The sequence below is a fragment of the Muscardinus avellanarius genome (genome assembly GCF_963383645.1).
Source record: "Muscardinus avellanarius genome assembly, chromosome: 3".
NCBI classification, from domain to species: Eukaryota; Metazoa; Chordata; class Mammalia; order Rodentia; family Gliridae; genus Muscardinus; species Muscardinus avellanarius.
In genome coordinates, this window is record NC_137788.1 from 36,178,367 (window position 1) to 36,204,561 (window position 26,195).

The 26,195-nt window shown below is 41.7% G+C and overlaps 2 protein-coding genes across 2 annotated transcripts in view; one reads left to right on the forward strand and one right to left on the reverse strand.

Annotated features, from left to right (window-relative positions):
* The window catches only part of LOC308261161 (olfactory receptor 2A12-like), a gene marked incomplete at both ends in the record, with an annotated part of 40,445 nt that extends 24,807 nt beyond the window's left edge, over window positions 1–15,638 (reverse strand). Inside the window, one exon of the mRNA XM_080692884.1 lies at window positions 15,328–15,638. Within this exon, the coding sequence (XP_080549010.1) occupies window positions 15,328–15,638 (311 nt within the window). The remainder of the gene's footprint in view (window positions 1–15,327) is intronic.
* LOC308259621 (olfactory receptor 2G3-like) lies at window positions 2,847–3,788 on the forward strand (the record flags this gene model as incomplete). The annotated part of the gene is made up of 1 exon (XM_080690752.1): window positions 2,847–3,788. One exon carries the CDS (start codon window positions 2,847–2,849, stop codon window positions 3,786–3,788), a length of 942 nt encoding a protein of 313 aa, XP_080546878.1.
* Window positions 15,639–26,195: the final 10,557 nt, after the last annotated feature.

Below are 26,195 nucleotides of genomic sequence, written 5' to 3' on the forward strand. Positions count from 1 at the left end.
AAGCATTTTATCTCTAAGCTACACCCCCAGCCTTTTTTACTTATTTTCAAAACATGGTCTTGTTAAGTTGCTCAGGGTCTCACTAAATTTCTGGGGCTGGCCTTCAAACCTGTGATTCTCTTGTCTCCGTCTCTCAAGTACTGGGATTATAGGCGTGTGCCTCCAAGCCCGGCAGCATCTCAGGCATCCCTCTTCTCCTCCCTCTATAGCCTTTCACTTTCTCACTTTCTCTGGTCCCTCTGCAGTCATCCTTTAGTTCCCACTGTCTCTGAGCCTCTTTAGGCCTTTGCCCCTCTTCTAATACAAGAACACACGTTCCCCCACCGTCCTCCTCCTCCTGAGCCCCTCTCCCTCTCTTGTTGCCATCCACTGTGCTCTGGCCCCCTCTCCCCGCCTCGTGCCCCTCAGCTCTAGTTCTCTGTGCCCTCCTCTGCTCTTCTGCCTTAAATTCTTTTTGTGCATCTCTTTCTTCTTTCTGGAGCCTCACCATAATTTCTCCATCACTCTCTGCTTTTTCTTGACTTTTAGTTCTCTGGAGCATTCATAGCTCTAAACATCTGTGTTGGTTCTGGGGGATGGGGCTGTGTGTGTGTACATGTGTGTGTTTGTGCATGTGTGTGTGTGTGTGTGTGTGTGTGTGAGAGAGAGAGAGAGAGAAAGAGAGAGAGAGAGAGAGAGAGAGAGAGAGAGAGAGAGAGAGAGAGAGAGAGAGAGAGAGATAGATATGGGGGAAGGAGCTTGCGAAAGGGGAAGAGAAGAGAAACATGTATCTATGTATCTTTTGGACCAGATATTATTGCAATCAGCCTTTTTTCTGTAGATAAGGAGTTATGAGTTGTGGCCAGTTTCATCTCATCTGTGCTGTGGAAGGAGAGATATAAGAAGAGGACGTATACGACTAAAGTATAAAGCTTTCCATTATTTCCTGGCGAGGGACCAAGGTTGTATCCTCAGCTCCATTCCCAGCCAAGCTGGGGGCTAGAGACTCACGCTCTACCTGGACCCTGCAGTCACATGATCCATTTCTGTCTTCTCATTGACAACAGGTCATCCTCAAACCTAGCTGCGACAAAGTCAGAACCTGAGGCTCCAGAAGCCAAGCAATTGACCCTGAGATATACAGCCAGCCAAGGAAAGTGAGAGTAAAAACCAGTTCCAGGCCTCACTGTGGGTGAGGACACAAATTCATTAAAAGGCAAGGAGTCCTAGACGGCAGGGACCAGTCACCCGCATCTCCTTGGCTTCCTCTGCCTCTAGCCACAGGCACATGCATCAGGTAAAAATTGGGCAGCCATCACCATAACTCTTGATTAAGGGCATCTGTATCTCAGGAGCTGAGGTGGTTTGCAGCATCAGAGTCCCTGTCTCTAAGTCTCACATCCTGGTCCATCTCAAAGAGTAACACTGGACACTGCAGGTTCCCAGGGGTTCACCCTACTTGGGCACTGTTTTGCAGTACAGCCCCATCCCAGCTGCTTTGGTACAATGAGAGGATTGTACTAGTGGTTATCAAAGCGAGGTTCAAGGTAGCTTCCACTAGTAAAAAGAGCCACGGAGGACATGCGTATCCAGGTGAGGGTGGATGATATGGGTCCCATACTCCTGCAGAACTTTGCCCTTTACAAAAAGATTCAGGGGTTTTAAGAGGATTGAAAATCAGTACCTGTGAAATCACAAGAGGTCAAGTCTCACAGCTAAATGCCCACCCAGTGCAACAGGCCTTTCCAGTCCTGTTCTGAGGGAGCCACCATTGCAGAAGAGAGCACCGCCACCGTGTACACTCCCTGCCTGTTTCAGACTTGATTGTCCTCAACAGTGTGGTCAACATGTAACCACAGAGGCACCCAGGGAGAAGTGGGGCTATGGGCCTGGGTGCTCTTTGTTCTGTCTCTTTAACCTCCATCTCCTGGTCCCAAATCTAGGCATAAATTAAAAGTGTTGAATGTCTGTCCCAGAGGCACCACTGCAGATTATCCACCACCCTCATCTGATAGGTGATTTCATGAGGGTTAAGGAGTTTGGGTGGCTTGCCCAAAGTCACATGGCAAACTAGAGATCCAGTGAGACAAGAGCCCAGCTTTTACAAGGTAGAATGGGCACAATGGTGAGGAGAGTTGGTTGGGTCTTAATGCTCATTCGGAAGGCTGGGCTCCTTCAGTATAAGGGTTAAGCTCTTCCTGCTCTAGCTGGGGGGCAGGCTTGGAGGAGGGCAGGAGGCTGGCAATAGTGGACAGCCTCCTTCTGGTCTTGGATCCACTGGCAGTGAGACCTGCAGCTGGAGTCAGGCCGCTGGTGAGAGAGCCTGTGTGGCCTTGGGGCCAGAGACAAAGGGAGCAGTCAGGCTCAGGGCAGGCCCATACTTTTCTCTGCCTGGGCCCTACCTGTCCCAGAGAGAGGTGGCTGCCCCCTCTCCCCAGCTGGCATGTTTGTTGAGCTCTCATGGTGGTTTAGGAGGCAGAGAGATGTTCTCGCCTCATGCTGGCTCAGCAGACACCGGCTGGTCCCTTCTGCGTTTCTGGCATTTACCAGATTTCTACAGCACAGATGAGGACGCAAAGGCTCAGAGAGGTGAAGTAATCTGCATGGACACACAGCAAGAATACCAAGGCTGTTCCTGGGGCCTTAGTCATCCCAACTTCAAACGCAGGGCTCTCTCTGCCTCTCCACATTGCCCAACACAACAGCCCAAGCTCTAGTCTCACACCGCGTTGAGTGCCTCCTGCCAAACCAAGCTTCCTGATACTGTCAGAAAATGCAAATGAAATAGTGAGTGTGCAAATTCCTTACACACTCTCGACACAGACACTCAGTAAATTACATATAAAAACTCTTTAAACAGGCAGATCATGATGCAGGAATTCAACCAGTCCCTGGTGACAGAATTCATTCTACTGGGCTTCACCCTCAACCCCAGGACCAATCCCCTGCTCTTCACCTTCTTTTTAGTTTTCTACCTGCTGATCCTTGTGAGCAACAGCCTCCTCATCACGCTCATCCACCAGGACTCGCGCCTCCACACACCCATGTACTTCTTTATCGGTGTCCTCTCCATGCTGGATGTGTGCTACACCACCACTACCGTGCCCCAGATGCTTGTGCACATCCTCAGCAAGAAGAGGACCATCTCCTTCGCTAGGTGTGTGGCCCAGATGTACATCTTCCTCCTCTTTGGGGTTACTGAGTCCTGGCTTTTCTCCATCATGTCCGTGGACAGGTATGTGGCCATCTGCCACCCTCTCAGGTACAAGGTCATCATGAGCCGTGGGATGTGTGTCCTCATGGTGGGTATCTGCGCAGCCTATGGTGTGGTGGGCGGCCTGTGCTATACCTTCTTCGCGATGCATCTGCCCTACTGCGGTCCTAATGAAATCGACCACTACTTCTGTGAGGTCCCTGCGGTTCTGAAGCTGGCCTGTGCAGACACATCCTTCAATGACTTGGTGGATTTCATCACAGGCTTCAATGTCATTGTGGTCCCTCTCTCCCTGATTGTCATTGTCTATGCCAACATCTTCGCCACCATCATGAAGATCCGTTCGGCCCAGGGGCGGCTGAAGGCCTTCTCCACCTGCGCATCCCACATCACCGTGGTCACCATGTTCGCCGTCCCGTGCATCATCATGTACATGGGCCCCGGTTCTGGCTCCTTGTCAAACAGCGGCAAGAAAATGGCCCTTTTCTATAACATTGCCACAGCTTTTCTCAACCCTGTCATCTACAGTCTAAGGAACAAGGATGTGAAGAAGGCTTTCCTGAAATTGATGGGAGGGAGTAGGGCTCCAGACTGAGGCATTAGAGCATAAGTCCTGGGGAGTTCAGCAAAGCAGGACTTGTAATCACCAACTCCCCAAAGACTCTTGTAAGAGACATGGAAGAGCTGGACTCTGTAAAGGTAACTCCTTACCCTTGCCCAGAAGGGAGCAAAATACATACTCAGACTTCTGCAGTATATAGAACGATGTTATGTAAGACAATTGTGAAGGTCGGGTGCACTGTCTGGCACTGAAGTCTAAACCCGAATGTCAGTGCCAGATAGACCACAATGAGAAATTTGGTTTCACCAATTTCTAGGTACATGAATTTTTTTGGGGGGCAGGTCTTTTATTCTCTCTGAGGTTTGTGATTCTTCCTTATAGGGAAGTTGTGATGATTAAATGAATGTATGAAATTGCTTAATACAAAGCCAGGCGTGGTGGCACACGCTTGTAATCCCCACACTTGGGAGGCGGAGACAGGAGGATCACGCAGGTTTGAAGCCAGCCACGCTGGCTTAAGAGACCCTGTTTCCAAACAAAAAAGTATAAAATAGGTCTGGGAATGTAGCCTGGAGATAGAAGGGCTTCTAGGAACCCCAGTACCACTAAAAACAAAAACGAACAAAAAAATTGCTTAGTACAGACCCTGGCATTTTTAATATTTCATTACATATTAGCTTACTTTTAAATTTTATTACTGAGGAATGAACCGTCAGCCAATAACCAGCTGTGATTCCCCTGGGCTGTGGAAAGGACTGGAGCCTATGGAGTAGATGAAAAAGAAAAGTGGAGGAATTAGGAACTAGAAACTCAAAACTGGAAAAGTGAAGAATCTTAGTGTGAGAAAGGAACTTGGGAGGGGAGAAACAAACCTACGTCTACCAACATAAAAACTTCTCTGGTTAGAGCATCCGAGACTGATGGAAAGCATTCTGGGGGAAGGGCTGTTTTGTTTCTCTTGATGCTTTAAAAAAAAAATCTGGGCATGGCAGCACATGCATGCAATCCCGGTACGTGGGAGGCTGGGACAGGAGGATCACAGGCTCAAGGACGGCCTTAGCAATTGAGGGAGACTCAGCAACTTAGCAAGATCCTGTTTCAAAACAAAAAATAAAAAGAGCTGGGAGTATAACTCAAAGGTAGAATGCCTCTGGGTTCATTCCCCCATACCAAAAACAAAACAAAACAAAAAATACCTCTTGATTTTTCCTTCTCCCCTTACTTTAATAAAGTCCATTTAAAAAAAAAAGTATAGCCTATCTTGGATGATATCTAAGAAAAATGACTCTTCTTCGCCTAAAGAGGAGAGCAATGAGGGCAATTAGAAGGGGAGAGAGTGGGAGTGGGCGTCATGCTACCCCAACATGCAAAATGTAGGGGAGTCTGGAGAGAAGTAAACACTCAGTGGGGAGTTTTGGCTCTGTTCTCTCTTTATTGGAGAGACTTTCCCCCAGAGCTGACTTACCCCGTCTAGAACTCTGACAGATCTCCCACCAAAGGTGGCTTATTCCTCGTAGAATCCTCACAAACGGAAATTATTTTTTCTAGGTTTCACTGGTTTGTAAAGTCACATTACCAGGTCTCACTCATATTTACTGGTTTTGTCTCCACTTCTTACTGAAGAAACTCCAGCACCCAACAAATCAATCCCTGGATGACGCTGGAGACGTGTCTCAGGCTAACACGCAGCCGCCTTTGAGATCCTCTCCCCCAACCCTTGCTGATCTGCACTGCCTGTGGGAGCCTTTGGAAAAAAACCCAGCTAAGAGGGGGTTCTTAGGTCCTGAGACAGCCTCAACCACCTAACAAGACTCTGTTTCAAAAAACAAAAAAAATAAAAAGGGCTGGGCATGTTGCTTGGAGGTAGAATGCTCCTGGATTCAATCCCCAGTACAACAAAAAAGGGGGGGAAATCAACTGGAGCCAGGCATGGTGGAGAATACCTGTAATCCTAGTACTTGGGAGGCTGAGCCAGGAGGACTGCAGGTTCAAAACCAGCCTCAGAAACTTAGAAAGCCCCTCGGCAACTTAATGAGACCCTGTTTGAAAATAAAAAATAAAATAGGGCTGGGATACACTACATTATGTGTAGCTCAGAGGTAGAATGTCTCTGGGTTCATTCCCCAGTAAAATGTAAAATACACACACACACACACACACACACACACACACACACACACACACACACAATCAGCTGGGATGGCCTGGAAATTTTAACAGGAAAGTCTGCCCCATTGAGAGTTCAATGCCAGGAATGCAAATTCCCAATGTCCTCCAAGGTATTACCTTCCCCATCCATCCAGCTGCCAGAGTGTTGCATAAATAATAAGGCAAAATTAAAAACAAGCGACAAAACAGGGCCTTGTAACTTAAGATACTTATGGATATAATGTTAGTATCATTAACACAGAAAGAGCTTTAACGAATTAGTAAAAAATATATAAACACCTCAGAGAATTGGCAAGAAATATGTTCTTTAAAAAGGAAATCCAGCCGGGCATGGTGGAGCACAGTTGTAATCCCAGCATTTGGGAGGCTGAGATGGGAGGATTGCGGTAGTGAGGCCCTTTGCAACTCAGTGGGACCCTGTTTCAAAATAAAGAATAAAAAATAGGGCAGGGGGTGTAGCTTGGAGGTCAAATGCCTCTGGATTCCATCCCCAGACCTGCGAAATAAATAAATAAATAAATAAATAAATAAATAAATAAATGGAAATCCAAATTCTCAATAAAAAATAGGAAAATTCTACCACCGTAGGCATAAAAGAAATGCAAATTAAAATACCAACGAGCTATCAATTTTTCACCTTTGAAATTGTCAGAGTCTGTAAATAAGAGTCAGAGGTGGCCAGAATGCAATGAAATAGGACTTTAATAAATTGTACTAAGAATAGAAATTGACTTATTTGCAAGATGATTGGCTCTGTGTCAAGAATATTAATAACCTAAAACTGGTCTAAAATAGCAATAAATTAATTTTTAAAATATTAAATGAAAATGCTAGACATAAAAGCATGATATCAAATTGAATAGTTTATTCTGCTGGCTCATCAACAAAAGAATACAGCAGAGAAAAGAACCAGTGATCCCCAAGATAGGTCACAGAAGTCATCCACCAGAACACGAAAATAAAAATAAAAATAAAAAGGTGAAAGAACAGAACACTCAAGAGGTGTGCAAGAATGTCAAAGACTCTTACATGAAATTTAATTAGAGCTAGAGAAGGCAAGAGAAAAAGGAGGATGAAAAAATTGCTCTTTCCTAGAATAAATGAAACATCTGTAATGATATATCATATTATGGTTAATATTGCAAATCTTAAAATAATTAAAATCATTCAAAGTAAGTTCTCTAGCCATTGAACCAAATTATAAATTAACAACAGAAGATAATAGAAAATTCTCCAAATTATTAGAAATGAAATACCATATTTCTAAATTATCCATAGATCAGAGGCAGAATCTCAAGAGAAATAAAACTAAATTTCACTGAATAAAAATTAAGTATTACATATAAAGATTTGTGATTCCCAGCTAAAGAAATAATTAATTACTTCCTTGGAGAGGGAGATTGATAGTGATAACGGTATATTTCAGAAAAAAAGAAATCCTACATGTGAATAATATAAGTTCAGAAGAAGCTGAAAAAAAAAAAAGCAAAATCCACCCCTAAATAAACATTAGGAAGAAATAATAAAGACAAGAACAAAATTAAATAAAATTAAAACTATAAAATAGAGAAAAATTTTTTCTATAAAATAGAGAAAATCAACAAACTAAAAGTCAGTTTTTTAAAAGCTCCATAAAACTTACGAAGCTCCAACCAAAATAACAATTAAGAAGCCGGGCGTGGTGGCGCACGCTTGTAATCCCCGCGCTTGGGAGGCAGAGACAGGAGGATTGCGCAGGTTCGAAGCCAGCCACGCACCCTGGCTTAGGAGACCCTGCTTCCAAATAAAAATGTAAAAATAGGTCTGGGAGTGTAGCCCAGAGGTAGAAGGGCTTCCAGGAACCCCAGTACCACCACCACCAAAAAAAAAAAAAAAAAAAAAAAAAAACCAATAAAGAAAAGACACAAATTACTAAAATGAGAAATAAAAGAGGAAACATCATGTCAGACTCTATAGATATTAAAATGCTATTAAAGGAATAATTCAAATACCCTATACATATACATTCAATGAGTTCAATTAAGTGAATTACTCAAAAAAACACAAAATATCAATGAGATAGATAATCCAAATAGTTCTTTAACCTATGAACTAAATTGTGTTTCCCACTCCTTATTCATATATTGAAGCCCTAAACCCCGAGATGATGGTATTTGGAGATGGGGCTTTGGAGGTTAACTCAGGTTTAGGTAAAGCCATGCGAGCAGGGCCCTCGGGGTGGGATTCATGCCCTAGGAAAGGCCATGTGAGACATTGCAAAGAGGAAGCCATCTGTGAGCCAGACAGAGAGCTCTACCCAGGAAACAAACCTGCCAGGACCTTCATCTCCAACTTCCCAGACTCCAGAACTGAGAAATACTATTTAATCCAGTCTATGGTCTTTTCTTTTCTTTCTTTCTTTCTTTCTTTCTTTCTTTCTTTCTTTCTTTCTTTCTTTCTTTCTTTCTTTCTTTCTTTCTTTCTTTTCTTCTTTCTTTTTTTTTTTGTGGTACTAGGGGTAGAACCCAGGGGCTTTTTCTACCTCTGGGCTATCCTCCCAGACCTATTTTATCCTTTATTTGAAAAAAGGGTCTCACTAAATTGCTGAGAGCCTCACTAAGTAGCTGAGGCTGGCTTCGAACCTGGGATCCTCCTGTCTCAGCCTCCCAAGCGCTGGGATTACAAGCGTGCGCCACCACGCCCGGCTTTTTTAATTATTTTATTATTTATTATTTTATTATTTATTATTTTGGTATTTTATTATTGTATAGTAACCTCAGTAAAGACACAATTAAATACAGCAGTATATATTAAAAAGTATATATCATAGCCAAGTGTATTTCATTCCGGGAGTACAAGATTGGTCCCATATTTGCAAATCAGTGTCATTCATCACATTAATAGTCTAAAGAAGAAAGGTCACGTGGTCATACCAATTGAAGCAGAAAAGGCATTTGACAAAATTCAACACCCATTCATGATCTAAAGAAAACAAAACTCAGCAAACTAGGAATAGAAGGGTATTTCCTCGTCCTAGAGAAGAATATCTAAATACCGCCAGCTAACATTATGCATAGTAATAAAAGATCAAGCATTTTCCCCCACCATGAGGAAAAAGACTAAGCTGCTGGCTTCACTATTCCTCTTCAAACATGACTCAAAGTCAGCTTTAAGAACGAGCAATGAGGTAAATATATATATACTGAAAGGAAGAATTAAATTATATGCCTCTATTTGCAAACAATCTAATTGTCTACAGAAAAACCTCCAAGGCTTCTAAACAAATGAAAAAAACCTCTTAGAATCAATCAGTGGGCTTCTTAATGTTGCAAGATACAAATTTAATATGCAAAAATTAATTGTATTACACATAAGAACAATAACAATTAAAAAACAAAATTAAAGCTTTGATTAGGACTACAGTTAGCCTTAGGACTAATATAACATTTAGTTTAATTTCTTAAATGTGCTAGTTACAGCTATGTTTAAAAGCTCGGAAAAGTGTTTTACATGTCATATATATGTGCAATTATGCTTAATTTCAATGTATTGTAAGAGTTGCACATAGGTTTACATTTAGGATTACAGTTAGCGTTAGAATTAATATAACATTTAGTTTAATTTCTTAAATGCGCTAGTTACAGCTATGTTTAAAAGCTCGGAAAGTGTTTTACATGTCATATATATGTGCAGTTATGTTCAATTTCAGTGTATTGTAAGAGTTTCACATATGATTAGAATTGAGATTACAGTTAGCGTTAGGACTAATAGAACATTTAGTTTAATTTCTTATATGCGTTAGTTACAGCAATGTTTAAAACCTCGGACAACTGTTTTACATGTCCTATATATGTGCAACTATGTTCAATTTCAGTGTATTGTAAGAGTTTCACATAGCTTTAGAATCAGGATTTCAGTTAGGTTAGGACTAATATAACATTTAGTTTAATTTCTTAAATGTGTTAGTTACAGCTATGTTTAAAAGCTCGGAAAAGTGTTTTACATGTCATATATATGTGCAACTATGTTCAAAAAATAAATAAATCTATGATGTGAAAAAAATTAAAACAATACTAAAAGCCGGGTGTGTTGGTGCATGCCCATAATCCCAGTACTTGGGAGGCAGAGACAGGAAGATCCCAGGTTCAAAGCCAGCCTCTGCAATTTAGGGAGATTCTCAGTAACCTAGTGAGACACTGGTTTCCAAATAAAAAGAAAATAAAGCTGGGGGTATAGCTCAGAGGTAGAAGGCCCATGGATTCAATCCCTAGCATCACACCTCCCCAGAAAAAAACCCTAAATACTTTCATAAAATTTAAATATGTACATATAACTTAACAATGATGAAAATAAACCCAAATAAATGAAGAGAAGACCTACTATGTTGGTGGATTAGAAGATTAAAGTAAACTGGGCGTGGTGGCGCACGCTTGTAATCCCAGCATTTGGGAGGCTGAGACAGGAGGATTGTGCAGGTTTGAAGCCAGCCTCAGCTACTTAGTGAGGCCCTTTGCAACTTAGTGAGACCCTGTTTCAAAATAAAGAATTAAAAATAGGGCTGCAGGTGTAGCTCGAAGGTAGAATGCCCCTGGGTTCCATCCCCAGTACTAAAAAACAAAACAAAACAAAACAAACAATTAAAGTAAAAGCCAGTATCAAATCAAATCTCTCCAAACTGATCCTTAGATTTAATTCAATTCCCATCAAACTATTGAGTTGATGCAGACAAGCCGACTATAAAACTTATATGGAAATGTAAAGAAACTAAATAACTAATTTTTTTTTTTTCGGTACTGGGGATGGAAGCCAGGGGCATTCTACCTTCGAGCTATACTTCCAGCCCTATTTTTTATTCTTTATTTTGAAACCGGGTCTCATTAAGTTGCAAGGGGCCTCACTAAGTAGCTGAGGCTGTCTGCAAACTGTGATCCTCCTGTCTCAGCCCCCCAAATGCTGGGATTATAAGCATGTAACACCTCGCTGAGTTTCTAAAATTTTTTTTGAAATAAAGAATAAAGTTGGGCTGAGACAGGAGGATTGCGATTTTCAGCCAGCCTTAGCTACTTTGTGAGGCCCTTCGCGACTTACTGAGCCCTTGTTTCAAAAGAAATAATAAAAAATAGGGCTGAGGATATAGCTTGGAGGTAGACTGTCCCTGGGTTCCATCCTCAGTACTGCAAAGAAAGAATGAAAGAAAGAAAAAAGGAAGGAAGGAAGGAAGGAAGGAAGGAAGGAAGGAAGGAAGGAAGGAAAGGAGGGAGGAAGGAAGGGAGGGAGGGAGGAAGGATAAGAGTGGAAGAACCACACTACTAAATTTTAACACTGAAGAAGGAAACAGTTCATATGTTATGTCCACGTATGAAGGTACCACGGTCAGTTTCACTAACATGAATGGGGGAAGGAAGGTGAGGGACTAAGCTGCGATTCGTGGGAAATACGGCAAGTGATGTGTGCACGTGTGAAGGTGCATCACTTTGAACCTCACTATGATGTATAATTACAATGCACCAAAAATATATATTTTAAAAAGAAAAAAACAGACACAAGTAAAGCCAACTGGCATTTTATGAAAGCTCAAAAGCAATTTAATGGAGAAGACAGTCTTTCAGCAGACACTGTTGGAACAATTGGCATCTAAAAGGGGAAATAAGAGAACCACAATCTATACCTCATATGTTATGCAAATAAAGAAAAATCCCAAATTATACTCCCAACATTAGGAAGCTAAACAAATGGATCATAAATTTAAATGTAAAATGATAAATAAAACTTATCTGTAACATAGGAGAAAATATTTACAACCTAAATTTAGACAAAGACTCTTTAGATATTTATACCAAAACATAATTCATAAAATAAAAATATCAATAAGCTGACTGGATTTCACCAAAATTAAATTTTTTTTTCTGTGAAGATCCTTTTCAGAGGATGAAAAGACAGGCCAGACACTAAAAGAAAACATTTGCAAGTCACATCTTTGACAAAGAACTTGTATTCAGCATATATAAATTATTCTCTAACTTCAACTTTAAAAATAAATAGTTCATTTAGAAAATGAGCCAGCCAGGCATGGTGGCACATTCTACCTCTAAGCTATACCCCCAGCCTGCTTTTTTATTCTTTATTTTGAAACAAGATCTCACTAAGTTGCAGAGGGTCTCACTAAGTTGCAGAGGCTGTCCGTGAACTCGGATCCTCCTGTCTCAGCCTCCCAAATCCTGGGATTACAAGCATGTGCCACCAAACCCAGGCCACATTTCTTTTTATAGCAAAATAATGTTCCAAGGCCGGGCGTGGTGGCGAATGCTTGTAATCGCCGCTCTTGGGAGGCGGAGACAGGAGGATCGCGCAGGTTCGGAGCCAGCCGCGCTGGCTTAAGAGACCCTGTTTCCAAATAAAAAAATGTAAAAAATAGGTCTGGGAGTGTAGCCCAGAGGTAGAAGGGCTTCCAGAAACCCCAGTACAAAAAAAAATTCTATAGTATGGCTATATCAGATTTTATTTATCCAAGTGATGGACATTTGCATTGATTTTTAGCTGTCATGAATAATGTTGCTATGATCATTGGTTTTTTAAATTTTTATGTAAATATATTTGTCATCACTTTTCTTGGATCTATATCTAGGAGCAAAATTGATAGATCATATGTAACACGATAACATTTTTCAGACTTTTCCCAAAGCAGCAGCACCATTTTACATTCCTACCAGCATGTGCAGGAGTTCCAGTTTCTCCAAATCCTTGTCAACATTTGTTATTGTTGGTCTTTTTAACCATAGCCATCTTATTACATATGAAGTGATATCTAATTGTGGTTTTGATTAAAATATTAAAAAAGAATGTGCTTACCTATGTATGTGTATGTAGTATGCATGTGTATATGTATACAGATATAGATATATCATTTGATCCAGCAATCATATTCCTGTGTTTTTTCTAAAGAAAAATAACTTTTTTTTCCAAAAATCTTTACGTCAATATTCCTATCAGCTTTATATGAAATAGCCAAAGCCTGGAAACCTTGGCTATCACCCCCCAGGGTGCTTCAACAGGTGACTGGGTAAAGGAATTGTGCTACTTGCATACAAAACAGAATCTACTCAGCAACATAAAAAAGCGAACTATTGAGCCAGGCATAGTGGCGCACGCTTGTAACCCCAGCCCTTGGGAGGCTGAGACGGGAGGATCGCTCAGGTTCAAAGCCAGCCTCAGCTACTTAGTGAGGCTCTCAGCATCTTAGTGAGAACTTGTTTCCAAATAAAATAAAAAATAGGTCTGGGAGTATAGTCTGGAAGGTAACCCCTGGGTTTCACTCCCAGTACCACACGCACACACACACGAAGCACACTACTGATGTGTGCAGCAATTTGGATGGATTTCAAAGACAGGCTGAGTGGAATAAAAAAGTCTCCAATACTACATGATTCCATTAATGTAACACTCCCAACATTAGGAAGCTAAACTGAAAGCGAGAAAATCAGTAGCAATCAGTGCCTGAAGTTGGAGTTGGGGTCCACATGTATCTTTGTGGTGATGAAACAGTTCTGCATCTTTACAGTGGTCACACACACCTGTCTTCAATTGCATGAGGATTTATGTACTCTAAATTCATATTGTCCTAATAGTACTTGGTGACACTGATTTGTGCTATTTCTCCAAGCTCTATTTCCTATGATAGCCATTGATTTGTCTCCAGTGGTTCTTTCTGCAGAACCTGTCATGCCTCTGATGGACTCTCATCACATTATTGTTCTGAAATTCCAGGAGGTACCTTGTGCCCTTCAATTTGAACTTATTTCATACGTCTAGAGCTCAAGCATTCAGTTGCATGTTCATGTATTAAGATAAATTTTGATGCCAGTTCTTTGCCAGTTATTGTAAGCTGGTAACAGAGAGATGAATCGGCATGGGGCCTGTCCTTCTGGAGTCTACTCTCTGGTGTCTTCACATTTGAAAGGCACCCACTGCCATGGTTTTCTCAAGCATAAATTCACTCAGTCTATCCCATTCATATGTCATGAATGCCCACCGGATGTTTGAAGGAATTTGGATGAAGAAGTCATGTAGGCTGGGTCCTGGGTTTAGTTCTTGGTGCTGATGTTCCTGAGATAGGGATTACCATAGGGACAAAGGGTGAATGCATCCTGGACCTTATCTCAGATCCTGATAGCGATTCAAAGTTTGGTATGTGCCTCAAACAACCTTATCAACTTTAAAGATCAGGTGCATTAAGGCCAGAAATGCTAGATATTAGAAATTAACAACATAAAGGACACAACCTTTGAGGAGTCATGGAAATAGCAAATCCCTGGGGCTCTTGACTTGTTAATTGCCACTGTTTGTGTTTTTTTTTCTCTCCCCACCTGTGAACTCTCTGAACAGCCATGGAACTCATCCTCATCACGAAGCAGAGATGTTTATATAGAACATGGTAATCCATAGAACAAACTCACTTGGCTCCAGTCTGATGACTGACCCTGGCTTCCTCAGAGCTGACGTGCCCTCACAGAAAAAGAAGGAAAAAAACACATTTTGAAATGAACCTAAAGCCAACTAACCTTCCTAAACCCATAGCCACCTTTGCTAAGAGTGGCTCAAATGAATAAAACCAGTCCTCCATTGTGTCCTGGGAGCCAGCGTGACACTCTTCTAGATCAGAGTTGTGCCTCTCTTCTGACAAGCAAGAAGTCCCAATACAGAGTCTTGTTCCTGTCACAGTTGTGCCTGTTTTTGATTCTTTTGATGGAGAGCTCAAGGACCCACCTGTCCAGCATCACTCCCAAGCCTTCATTTTGACCCTCTTCCCCAGCCTAATACTTTGAAGAAAGCCCTCTTTACATCTTTGTTCCGGAGGCTGTAGATGATGGGGTTCAGGAAGGCAGAGATGACGTTGTAGAACAGAGCCAGCTTCTTGTCCTCTTCTGGGGAGGACTCGGAGCCAGGTCTCATATACATAACCATACATGGGATGGAGAACATGGTGACCACAGTGATATGGGACGCACAGGTGGAGAAGGCCTTGAGCCGCCCTTGGGTTGAGCGGATCCTCAAGATAGCAGCAAAGATATTGATATAGACAATGATAATGAGGGAGAGTGGGACCAAAAGGAGGATGAAGCCTAGGATGAAGTCCACCTGGTCATTAAGAGAGGTATCCGCACAGGCCAGCTTCAAGACCGCAGGTACTTCACAGAAGAAGTGATTGATCTCATTGGGGCCACAATAGGGGAGAATCATAGCGGAGACAGTGTATATCAGGGCACAGCTGACACCCCAGAATCCACAGAAGGCCACCAATGACCCACACAGCAAAGGGCTCATGATTATTTTATACCTGAGAGGATGGCAAATGGCCACATACCTATCATAAGCCATGATTGCAAAGAGCCAAGACTCAGTGATTCCCAACATCAGGAAGATGTACATCTGGGCCACGCATCCAGTGTAGGAGATGGTCTTCTTCTCGCTGACCAGATGTACCAGCATCTGGGGCACTGTGCTGGTGACATAGCCCATGTCCAGAATGGACAGAACACTGAGGAAAAAGTACATGGGTGTATGGAGGCGGGAGTCCATGCGTATCAAGGTGATGATTAGCCCATTGCCCAGTAGGGTGATGAGGTAGAGGAAGAGAAAGACACTAAATAGAATTCCATTTATCTTTGCGTTACTAGAAAATCCTAGAAGAACAAACTCAGTAAGAGTGCTATGGTTTCTCCAGAGGAAGTTCTGCATCCTTCTTCTGCTATAAGAAAAAAAAAAAAGATTATAATCCTGCTGCTGCTCATATAATAGAAGTGTTAAACACAAGCAAGTACATTTTAGGACACCACAAAGCTGGGGAATCAGATTTTTTTTTATTGGTGGTACTGGGGTTCCTGGAAACCCATCTCCGGGCTACACTCCCAGACCTATTTTATATTTTTATTTGGAAACAGGGTCTCTTAAACCAGCAAGGCTGGCTTCGAACCTGCGCGATCTTCCTGTTTCTGTCTCCCAAATGCAGGGATTACAAGCGTGCGCCACCACGCCTGGCTGGGGAACCAGATTTTTAAAAATAATTTCTATTTGTTATGAAATAGTATATTAATATTGTGCTGTATAATCTCAGTTTATTCTGAGATCCCAAATAACAAATTTAATTAATTTTTAAATATAGAATTTGCAAGCCAGGTATGGCGACACATACCTGGAATCCCAGTACTTGGGAGGCTGAGACAGGAGGAGCGCAGGTTCGTGGCCAGCCTCAGCAAATTAGTGAGGCCCTCTGCAATCTAGTGAAATCCTCTTTCAAAATAAAAAATAAAATAGGGCTGGAGGTATAGCTCAGAGGTAGAATGCCCCTGGATTTAACCCCCATTCCAGTACCACCCAAAAAAATGTAAAATTTGCAAAAGGAGAGACCAAAATTAGTATCTTGCACCTCATGGTTCATGTAGCCTGTGAGAATTTTGAAAGCAATCAAGGAAAGGATTGTATATATCAGAACACAGTATTTGCTCTACATCCCACACCAAATGGAGGAGTCTGCCTCCACTTTGGAATGCCTTCTAAAATTGGCCCCACTTGGATGACTCTAAGAGCTTGGTGGATAACCCTGAAATTTTAGATACAGTTATTAAATATCTGTCTCAAAGCCAGACGTGGTGGCACATCCTTGTGATCCCAGTACTTGGGAGGCTGAGACAGGAGGATCGCAGGTTTGAGACTAGCCTCAGCTACTTAGTGAAGCCCTCCAAAACTTATCAAGACCCTTTTTCAAAATAAAGAATAAAAATGGGCTGGAACTGCCCAGTGCTGGAAAAAAAAAAAAAAACTGTCTCGAGCTTGAAATAGCAGGAAGACATCTATTATTTAGAAATAAATTATACTCTATAAAGAGTCAAAATCCTGTTTTCAGTGAACAGAGGTGAAAGACACAAAAAGGGGTGGGGCAATACAATCACTAAAAGATAATGACCAATATTTTTTCCTAATGGGGTAAAGATATCAACCTACAGAATAGAGATGCCACCCAATGAACTCTAAAAAGGATAAATGCAAAGAAAAATTGCTCCAAAAAAACAAAGATACTATCTTCAAAGAAGCCTATGAAAAAAAAATACGTTACCTTCAAATGGACAATGATGAGAGGTTCAGGTCTTTCAACAGAAACTAGAGAAAATAGAAGCAATTGAATGAGACGGGGTAAGAAGGAAAGGACAAAGAAAAACTACTTGAGACAAATAGAAAACAAATAGCAAGACGATAAACTCAAACCTAATTACAATGATAATTACATTAAATGTAAGCATATTGTGCAAACCCAATTAAAACAAAGATGATCAAACTGGATCTTTAAAAAATCTAATAAAAATGAAAGAATTCCACCCACAAATAAAACAATCATCTTTAAACACCAGTGAAGAATAGAAAGTACCATTTCATGGTTATCAAGACAATGCCAGGCAACTCAGGACCTTTTTGTCCCTTACCCCATCTATTTCTTACTATAACTGTGGCGTGACTGAAGCCACGGGTGATAGGGATGAGACGCTGGCGAACCAAGGGGCAAAGAAACATACCGTGCCCCTCCTTATGTCAGGCAGCCAGCTGCAGCAAACATAACTCAATTGGAAGAATTACAGAAGGCCTCCGGCAGGATGTATGATGCAAACCAGTCTTTGAAGGGCAGATGGATGCTCCCTGCAGGGGACGTGCAGAGAAGGATATGTTGTGCAAAGAAGCTTCACGGGTGAAGTCATGAAGCAGGACCAGACCAGACAGGAGACGGACAGGAGAGGCAGGCAAGGACAGACCACGGAGGGCCTCTCGAGCCCCACAGAACAGGCTAGAGAAAGCAGATTTTATAATAAGAATGGAAAGAATACATTAAATAGACATCATTATCCCTTCGGGGGATAATCATTCTGGCTCTAGTATAGAAAAACTGATTTGGAGAAAAGCACCAGTCACTGTGGCTATTTAGAAAGGGCAAGAGTGGGAACTAAGACAGTAATTATTGATCTGAAAGGTGGGTGCTACAGAAGAGTTTTGAGGAGGCAAAAGGAGAACTGAGAGAGAAAGAGGGACCAAGGATGGATTCCAGGTGTGGGCCACAGTGCCGTTCACTGAGACGAGCAGTGCAGAAGAAGAACGCCTGGGGAAGGAAATGAGAAGGCATGGCAAGTCCAGTTTGGGGATCAGCCAGTTTGTGGGGCTCTTAGTATCTGTTAGATTCACATGTCTAGAGCAGAAGAGAAAGCTTTGAGGTAGGAGCCTGAATGCCATCCGCACATCTATAGGGACTGAGGCGCTTGGAGGGGATGAGATCACCCAGGGGAGTGCATGAAGAGGGAGAGCTATAAGCAGAGCATAGGAAAACCACATGGCTTCCAGGAGACAACCTAGAGCAGAAAATGGTATCAAACGGCCAAAAAAGGATGTAACACAGGAACCCACAAAGAGACAAGATCACCAAGGAGAAGCTGGTCTTTGTGGCCAAGTGTGCAGACATTAAGTAAGACAAGAACCAAAAACCGTCTACCATGCTTAGCAGCAAGGAGACCCAAGAAGAGCTCCAAAGTATATTAAGAGAAGCCAGGGTAGGCTTGATTTCTGAGACGTTTAAACAGGTGGAAAGGAGACCTAAGTTGGGGATACATGGTAAATGAAATATATTTTATGGCATATTTTATATGGTGATGGAAATTGTCAATTCATAAAGAGGGTAAAAATACAGGAAAGCAATGGACTAAGGCATGGAGCAAGGCTTTGATGAATCAGAAAAGGGCAGGATCCAGACTACAAAAGGAGGGACTGGGCTCCTATCAGAGGAGCAGCCCTCTTCTACTGCGGCTGGTGGAAAGGAGGTGAGAGTGAGTGTAGATGCAGAATATTTGATGCCAACATGCCAGAAATTCTGAAGCATATCCCTGTTGAGTCTGTTGGATAATTCTGAGTTCTTTTTTTTTTTTACCATCCTCTATACCTGATGTAAGGAAATAATATATAATGAGCAACAGAATCAGGATGCAGAACCATCTAATCCAACAAGGATAACAGTCTGAAACCAGCAGCCTGTGGCTTAAATATATCTTCGTATTTGCATCTCTTGTCTTGAACTCCACATAGACAATTACCATTAGAAATCTCTCCTGGCATGTTTAACCTCAAACTATGTCTCAGATGGAACTCTTGATTTCACCACATTATCCACGTCTTGGATGTCATCACCATTGCGGTTTCCACAGCTTGCCAAGGTGAACTCTTTCCCTTCCTTTGGCTCTCTGCCCAATTGTCACCTCATCCTTTTCACCATCCTTTCTAAAATATACTCATCCTTCACTCTTTCTTTGCTTGTTTCAGTGTGTGTGTGTGTGTGTGTGTGTGTGTGTGTGTGTGTTACTGGAGGTTGAACCCAGAGGCAGTCTACCTCCATGCTATACCCCTAGACCTTGTTCAATTTTTGTTGTTGTTTTGAAACAGAACCTCACTTAGATTGCGGAGGCTGGTTTTGAACCTATGATCCTCCAATCTCGGCCTCCCATGACTATAGGCATGGGCCATCGCACCTGGCAGCTTACTTCATTTTTCTTCAATATATATCTTACCTCTTTAAAGAAGAATTTATCTATTTATCTAATATTGTCTGTTGCCCCAACTAAATTCCTAAAGCAGAAACTTTTGCTCACTACTATATCTGCAGTATCAACCACTGTACCCAGGATATGCTTGGAGCTCGTCAAATATTTATTAAATTGTGAAAGCAACATAGCAATCTTGGACTTTATACTAGAAGCTGTGTGGGCAAGATAAGGAGTGGTGATTGACACTTGTCCTCTCCAGTGGGACAAACACATTTGGAACAAAGAATCGACTACATCTGTGACTTAACACCAAGCTATGGTATGTAAGATTTATCGTGATGACGGTAGAACATGTTTAAGCAATAGGTGATGTTCTCTGTAGAAATGTAAGCCAAGGACAATGCTGAAGTCTGTCTGCAGAAGTATCTGAAGGGCTGTGCTAAGTAACATGGATAAGACTTGTTCAGCAAAACCTTCAGACTTGTAATTGTGTATAAATTTTACCAGGGTAACAATTTTCACCTTGACCAGAGAAGATTTTCTGACACTCAGGGATGTTCATAAACACAAAGGTCTGCCCTGTGGCAAAGAGCTCTCTGTTGAGAGTTCAGGCTGAACCCAGATAACCATACGCATGTTTGTGCACTCCTCTACATTCTTATGTTGAAACTATAACCCCCAACTGGAAGAAATCAGTAGTTGGGGGTCTTTGGGAAGTAACCGAGAATGGACTAGATCATGAGGATAGGCTCTTGTGAGGGGATGAATGCTCTTATAAAAGAGGAGGCACAGGACAGTGAGGACATCAATAGAAAGAGGACCCTGACCAGAACCTGGCCATCCAGCACCCTGACCTCAGACTTGACAGCCTCCAGAACTCTGAGAAATAATTTCTGGTTGTTTAAGCCCCCAGCCTACGGTATTTTTGTCATAGCAGGCCACACAAAGACAGTATGCCAGGGATGTACTGATATTAACCTGAATTCAGAAGAAAATGGGGCAGGAGGTCTGCTAAGGTCGAGGCCAAATGGAAGAGTTAAGAAAGTTCACATTTTCTGTCCTCTTTATTGTCTTAGTTTCATCTGGTTCAGATGCCTAAAGCCTGGCACACTGTAGTGACCTCTCACCTGCGACTTCCATCTCCCATCTGCACTGTTAACCACTGTACCCAGCATATGCTAGGAACTCATCAAATATTAAATCACAAAAGCAAGCATAGCACCTCCATCTACCTACTCACGCATTCCAATAGCATTTGCTAAGAGCAGTGTTTTGCTGCGACCATGGTGCAGAATGTGAGAAAGAGGATGAGGTGCAACGGGAACCGGGAAAGAAAGGGAATGGGAAGGGAACTAGGTGAGCAGGCCCCAAAACATTCAGCCCTGCTGTCCCTGGTGACTGCAATGGGGAGCAAAGCTGGACAGCAAGTATCTGAGTGGGAGACACCTGCCCCATGCTCAACAAGAGACCCTAAGAGGAACCCCGATTCCAAAGTGGTCCCCAAGTCCCTGCCTCCCCTTTGATCTCCTCCTGGCTTATCTCCTAGTGATTGTCTATCCACCTTCCCCATCTCTCATCTAATACCCCTTGTCATGACCAGAGCTGGTTAGGATGGGGACATGCGAGAGCCCAGCTGCCCCCGCCTCCCTGACACCAGCTCCTCCTCCTTGTCTTCACTGGAAACTCAAGGTCAGATGCTTTGAGAGAAATGCATACCCTAAGTGTGACGGAAAGAGAGAAAGAGAGAGAGCAAGGGGAGAGTAAAAGGAACAGAAACAAGAAAGAGCAGGTAAGAGAGTCAGGGAAGACGAGGTGGACAGAGAAGCAAGAGGCACAGACACAGAGGGGCATACCACACACGTATCCGAACCTGTAGACAGAAGAGAGACCAGGACAGGCAGAAGGATGCCATGGAGGACAGGCCAGTGCGTCGAGGCCCCTGCCCTCCCCTCACTCTCTACCTGCTGCTGGGCTCTGTGAGGCACGCGTCGGGAGTCGGAGGAGCTCTCCTTTGAAACTCTGCTTCAGGGAGCCCTGACTCCGGGGAGGACAATTCTGGCAACTTCCTAATGAGCTTGCTGTGCCTTTGAATCCCCCGAGGTCTAAACAGCAAGTCTGAACTCCAACACCTACTACTCAAGGGGGTGTACAGCCACTCCTGTGGGTCCTCCTGGGTCTAATCAGGCTATTCTGCCCACCCATGCTCTCCCAGACTCCATCATTTCTCTGGGCTAGTGCCACACCACACAGGTTGGATTCTTGGTCTACACACAGTTTCCAGGTATGACTTTGAGGAAGTTTTGAAACCTCTCTGGGCCTCCAAACCTTTTCTAAGTAAGACAGAACCTGCCTCACTGGGTTGTCGTGAAGACCCTTATTAGGACAGTGCCTAATTTATGGTAAGTGATCTGTAAACGCCGCTGCTGGGTTCGCCGCACTTTATCTTCAAGTCTCCCCTAAATTTCAGGGCTACATCCTTTGTCTGTGTTATTCCCCTGTTACCCTCACCTTCCCCCATTGTTTCTGGAACTCCTAGGTGATCTGTGGTGCTGGACCATAGCCCAGTGACCCTGGGCAAAGCATCAGGGTCCATCCTGGCCCAGGTTGAGACTTGCAGGGACAGACTATCCTTTATAGACACTCCCTCACTTCATCCTAGACATCACCCCACTTCCACAGCCATCTATATTTGATCTGACTTGGACTTCACCTCGCGCAAAAGACCTTTCTCCAGGGATATTTGTTGAAAAAAATGAAAAGCAATTGATTAACTCCATGGCTACGGAAGTGGTAGGTGACAACTGGACAAATAACAGGCTAGCCACAAAACTTAAAACTGGGGAACGAGATGTCTGTGTATAGCAGTGTGTGAGGCACTGCGCCATATTCCTTGGGTTCTGGAAGGCCATACATATTTGTAGGGCTGTGTGCATACTCACAGTGATATGCAAGTTTAGGAAATACCTGAGATGGCCCTACTCCATCACCTTGGGCTAGCAATCAGGAAGTAAGAGATAAGGCAGCAAAGTCAACTGTGTGCTGAGGTGTTGCAGGTGTGCACCACTGGGGATTGGGGACAAACTTGGGCTTGGAACACCCACTAATGCCGAAACAACAGCAACACAGCAACAGCAGATTCGGGGGCAAACCTGCACTTAGGGTGCCACCTAGTGTTGAAATAGTCGAGTTGTTCACAGACTTAGAGAAAGACTGCTTAGAATTTGTGGAAGGACAGGCGCAAACAAAGCCAGAGTGCAAAAACAGCAATCATTACCTAATCTTTCAATGTGCATATGGCATTGTACACCACCAAATATCAATAATGTTTTTAGAACCCTGACCTCACCTACAAACAGAGTAAGGCACCAAAAATCAAGCATATATCCACTGATATCTGCAAACTTTTGGATGAAGAATTAAAAATAGCTGTTTTAAAGAAACCCAATGAACTTTATTAAAAATACAAAAAACAATTTAATACTAGAAGAAAGAACTCGAGAGACACTTAAGTAATCTTTTAAAAACAATCAGAAATTATTGGGCTGAAAAGTATAGTGAGTAAAAGTTAAAACCTGACAGGAAGCTCCAATAACAGAATAGATCAAACAGAAGATTTAGTAAGCTCAGAAACAGGCTATTTGAAAATATACAGTCAGAAGGCTAAAAAAGTCAAACGAATGAAGAGGACTGAAAAGGGATTATAGGAATTTTGAGAATGTATTAAATGGGCAAATATTTGAGTTATTGAGGTTCAAGAGGGACTTGAAATCATCAAAGGGATAAAATGCTTATTCAAAGAAATAATAACAGAAAACTTTCCAAAATCTAGAAAGAGATACAACTATCCAGGTACAAGAAAGTCAAAATTTACCTGTCAGAGAGTGAACTCAACAAAATCTACCCCATAATTTGTGTTAACAAGTTATCTGAGGTAAATAAACAAAAAGATGATATGCAAAACAGAGAGAGAGAGAGAGAGAGAGAGAGAGAGAGAGAGAGAGAGAGGAGAGAGGAGAGAGTGAGAGAGTAAGAGTGTCCTAATTCACCTGACAGCAGACTTCACAGCAGAAACCTTATAGGCTAAGAGACAGTAGGATGAGAACCAGTACCTATTCTTCTTAAATAATTAAAAAGAACTTGAGGAGTGAATTTCTCCAGACTCATTCTTTGAGGCCAGCTTTACCCTGAACACACACACACACACACACACACACACACACACACACACACACACACACACCAAAGAAGGAAGCTAGTTATAGGTCAAATTCTTAATCATAGACTGAAGAGAAGAAGTTGAGGACTTTTGCATCTGTAGTCATTAAGGATTTTGCTCTACAGCTAGCTTCCTGCTCGCCTGCCTTTCTAATCCTCCTTGTCCTCCTCCTTTCTTTCTTTCTTTCTTTCTTTCTTTCTTTCTTTCTTTTTTTGTATGTATGTTCTTGTGTTTTGGTACCAGGCTAATGCTGGCCTCAGAGAATGAGTTTGGAATAATTAACTCCTCTTCAAGTTGTTTTGGAATTATTTGAGAAAAATGGGTACTGGTTCTTAATTTATGTTTGGCAGAACTCAGCAGTAAAGTCATCAACAAAATACTAGCAATCTGAATCCAATAGGACACCAAAAAGATTATTCACTTTGATCCAGTGAGTTTCATCCCAGGGATGCAAGGATGGTTCAACAAATCCAAGTCAATAAATATGATATATCATATCAACAGAATAAGGGACAAAACTACATTGTCATCTAAATAGATGCAGAAAGGTATTTGATAAAATGTGACATATCTTTATGAGAAAAACTCTTAATAAATTAGGTAGAGAAGAAATGTCTCAACCTAATAGGGCTCACATACAATTAACCAACAGCTAGCATCATACTAAATGGGGGAAAGCTGAAGGCTTTCTCTCTAAGACCTGGAACAAGGCAAAGCTGCCCACCTTCACCATTTTTTTTCAACAGAGTACTGGAAGACTATTTTTATTTTTATGAGAACAATTTGAGCTAGGTTTGGTGGCACACGCCTGTAATCCCAGTATTTGGGAAGCTGAGAAAGGAAGATCATGGGTTCAAGGACAGTATTAGCATCATAGCAAGACCCTGTTTCAAAACATACAAGCAAAAAAATTAAGAAAGAAAGAAAGAAAGAAAGAAAGAAAGAAAGAAAGAAAGAAAGAAAGAAAGAAAGAAAGAAAGACTGGGGGTATAGTTTGGAGATAGAATGCTCCTGAGTTCAATCCTCAGTACTACAAATAAATAAATAAATGATATTAAATTAAAAAGTTTCTGAGCAAGAAAGAAGGAAATAACCAAGACTCTGAAGAGAGAACTTACAGAATGTGAGAAAATAGCTGCCAGATATTCCTCCGATATAGGACTAATATCTAGAATGTATAAAGAATTTTAAAAATATAACATTTAAAAAAACAAATAGCCCAATTGAAACATGGACAATTTAATGGAATAGATACTTCTTAAAAGAACTATAAATGGCCAGGTAGGAAGATGAGATAGGGGATCACAGGTTAAAAGCCAACCTCAGCAACTTAGCAAGGTTCTCAGCAACTTAGCGAGACTCAGGTTCCAAATAAAAATAAGGTAGGGCTGGGGGTGTAGCTGGGAGACAGAATGCCTCTGGGTTTAATCTCCAGCACCACAAATGGCCAATAAATATACGAAAAAAAAGTTCAACATCATTAGCAGTCAGGAAAATTAAAATCAAAACTACACTGAGATTCCATCTAACTATAGAATGGCAATAACCAAGAATACAAATAGTAATTAAGGCTGGTGAAGATATGGGGAAACAAAAATTCTTATATGCTGTCGGTGGAATTGTAAATTAGTACAACCACTATGGAGATCAGTATGGAAGTTTGTCAAGAGGTTAGGAATGGAGCCACCATATTATCCAGCTATACTGCTCCTCAGTGTCATTCCAAAAGAATTAAAATCATATTACTACAACAAAAATTTCAAGAGAAAAATAATAAACTGGAAGAAAACATTCATAATGTATATAGCATGCAAAAGAGAGAAATATATCCATGCAATATAAAAATATATAATATGTAAAGAATATATATCCAGAACATATAAATAATACTGTACAAAGACAAATATAAACGTATATCAGTAATATGAAACTCACAGAAAATAAAAATTAGTATGGCCAATAAGCATTTGAAAAAATGTTCAACCTCATTATTAATCAGTGAAATTCAAATGAAAGACAATGTTAACTCACTCATCAGATTGCCCCAAATGATAGAGTAAATGCCTTCCAATTTGGATAGTAATATAAGAAAATACTTTCATAGGTCTTTTTCTTAGCATATATGAACTCTATTATTTAATTTTCATTTGCTTGTTTGTTTTGTGGTACTAGTGATAGAACTTGGGGGCATTCTACCTCTGAGCCACATCCTCCCGCTCTTTCTTCTTTTTTGTCTTGAAACAGTGTCTCTCTAGGTTGCCTAGGTTGCAGAGGCTGTTCTTGAACCTGCGGCCCTCCGATCTCAGCCTCTCAAGTACTGGGATTACAGTGTGCCATGCTTAGCTTCCTTTTATTTTATTTTAAATTAATAATAATAATTATTATTATTTGCGGTATTTGTTTTTGAAACAGGGTCTCACTGAGTTGCAGAGGGCCTAAGTAGCTGAGGCTGTCCACAAACCGTGATCCTCCTGTCTCAGCCTCCCAAATGCTGGGATTACAAGCATG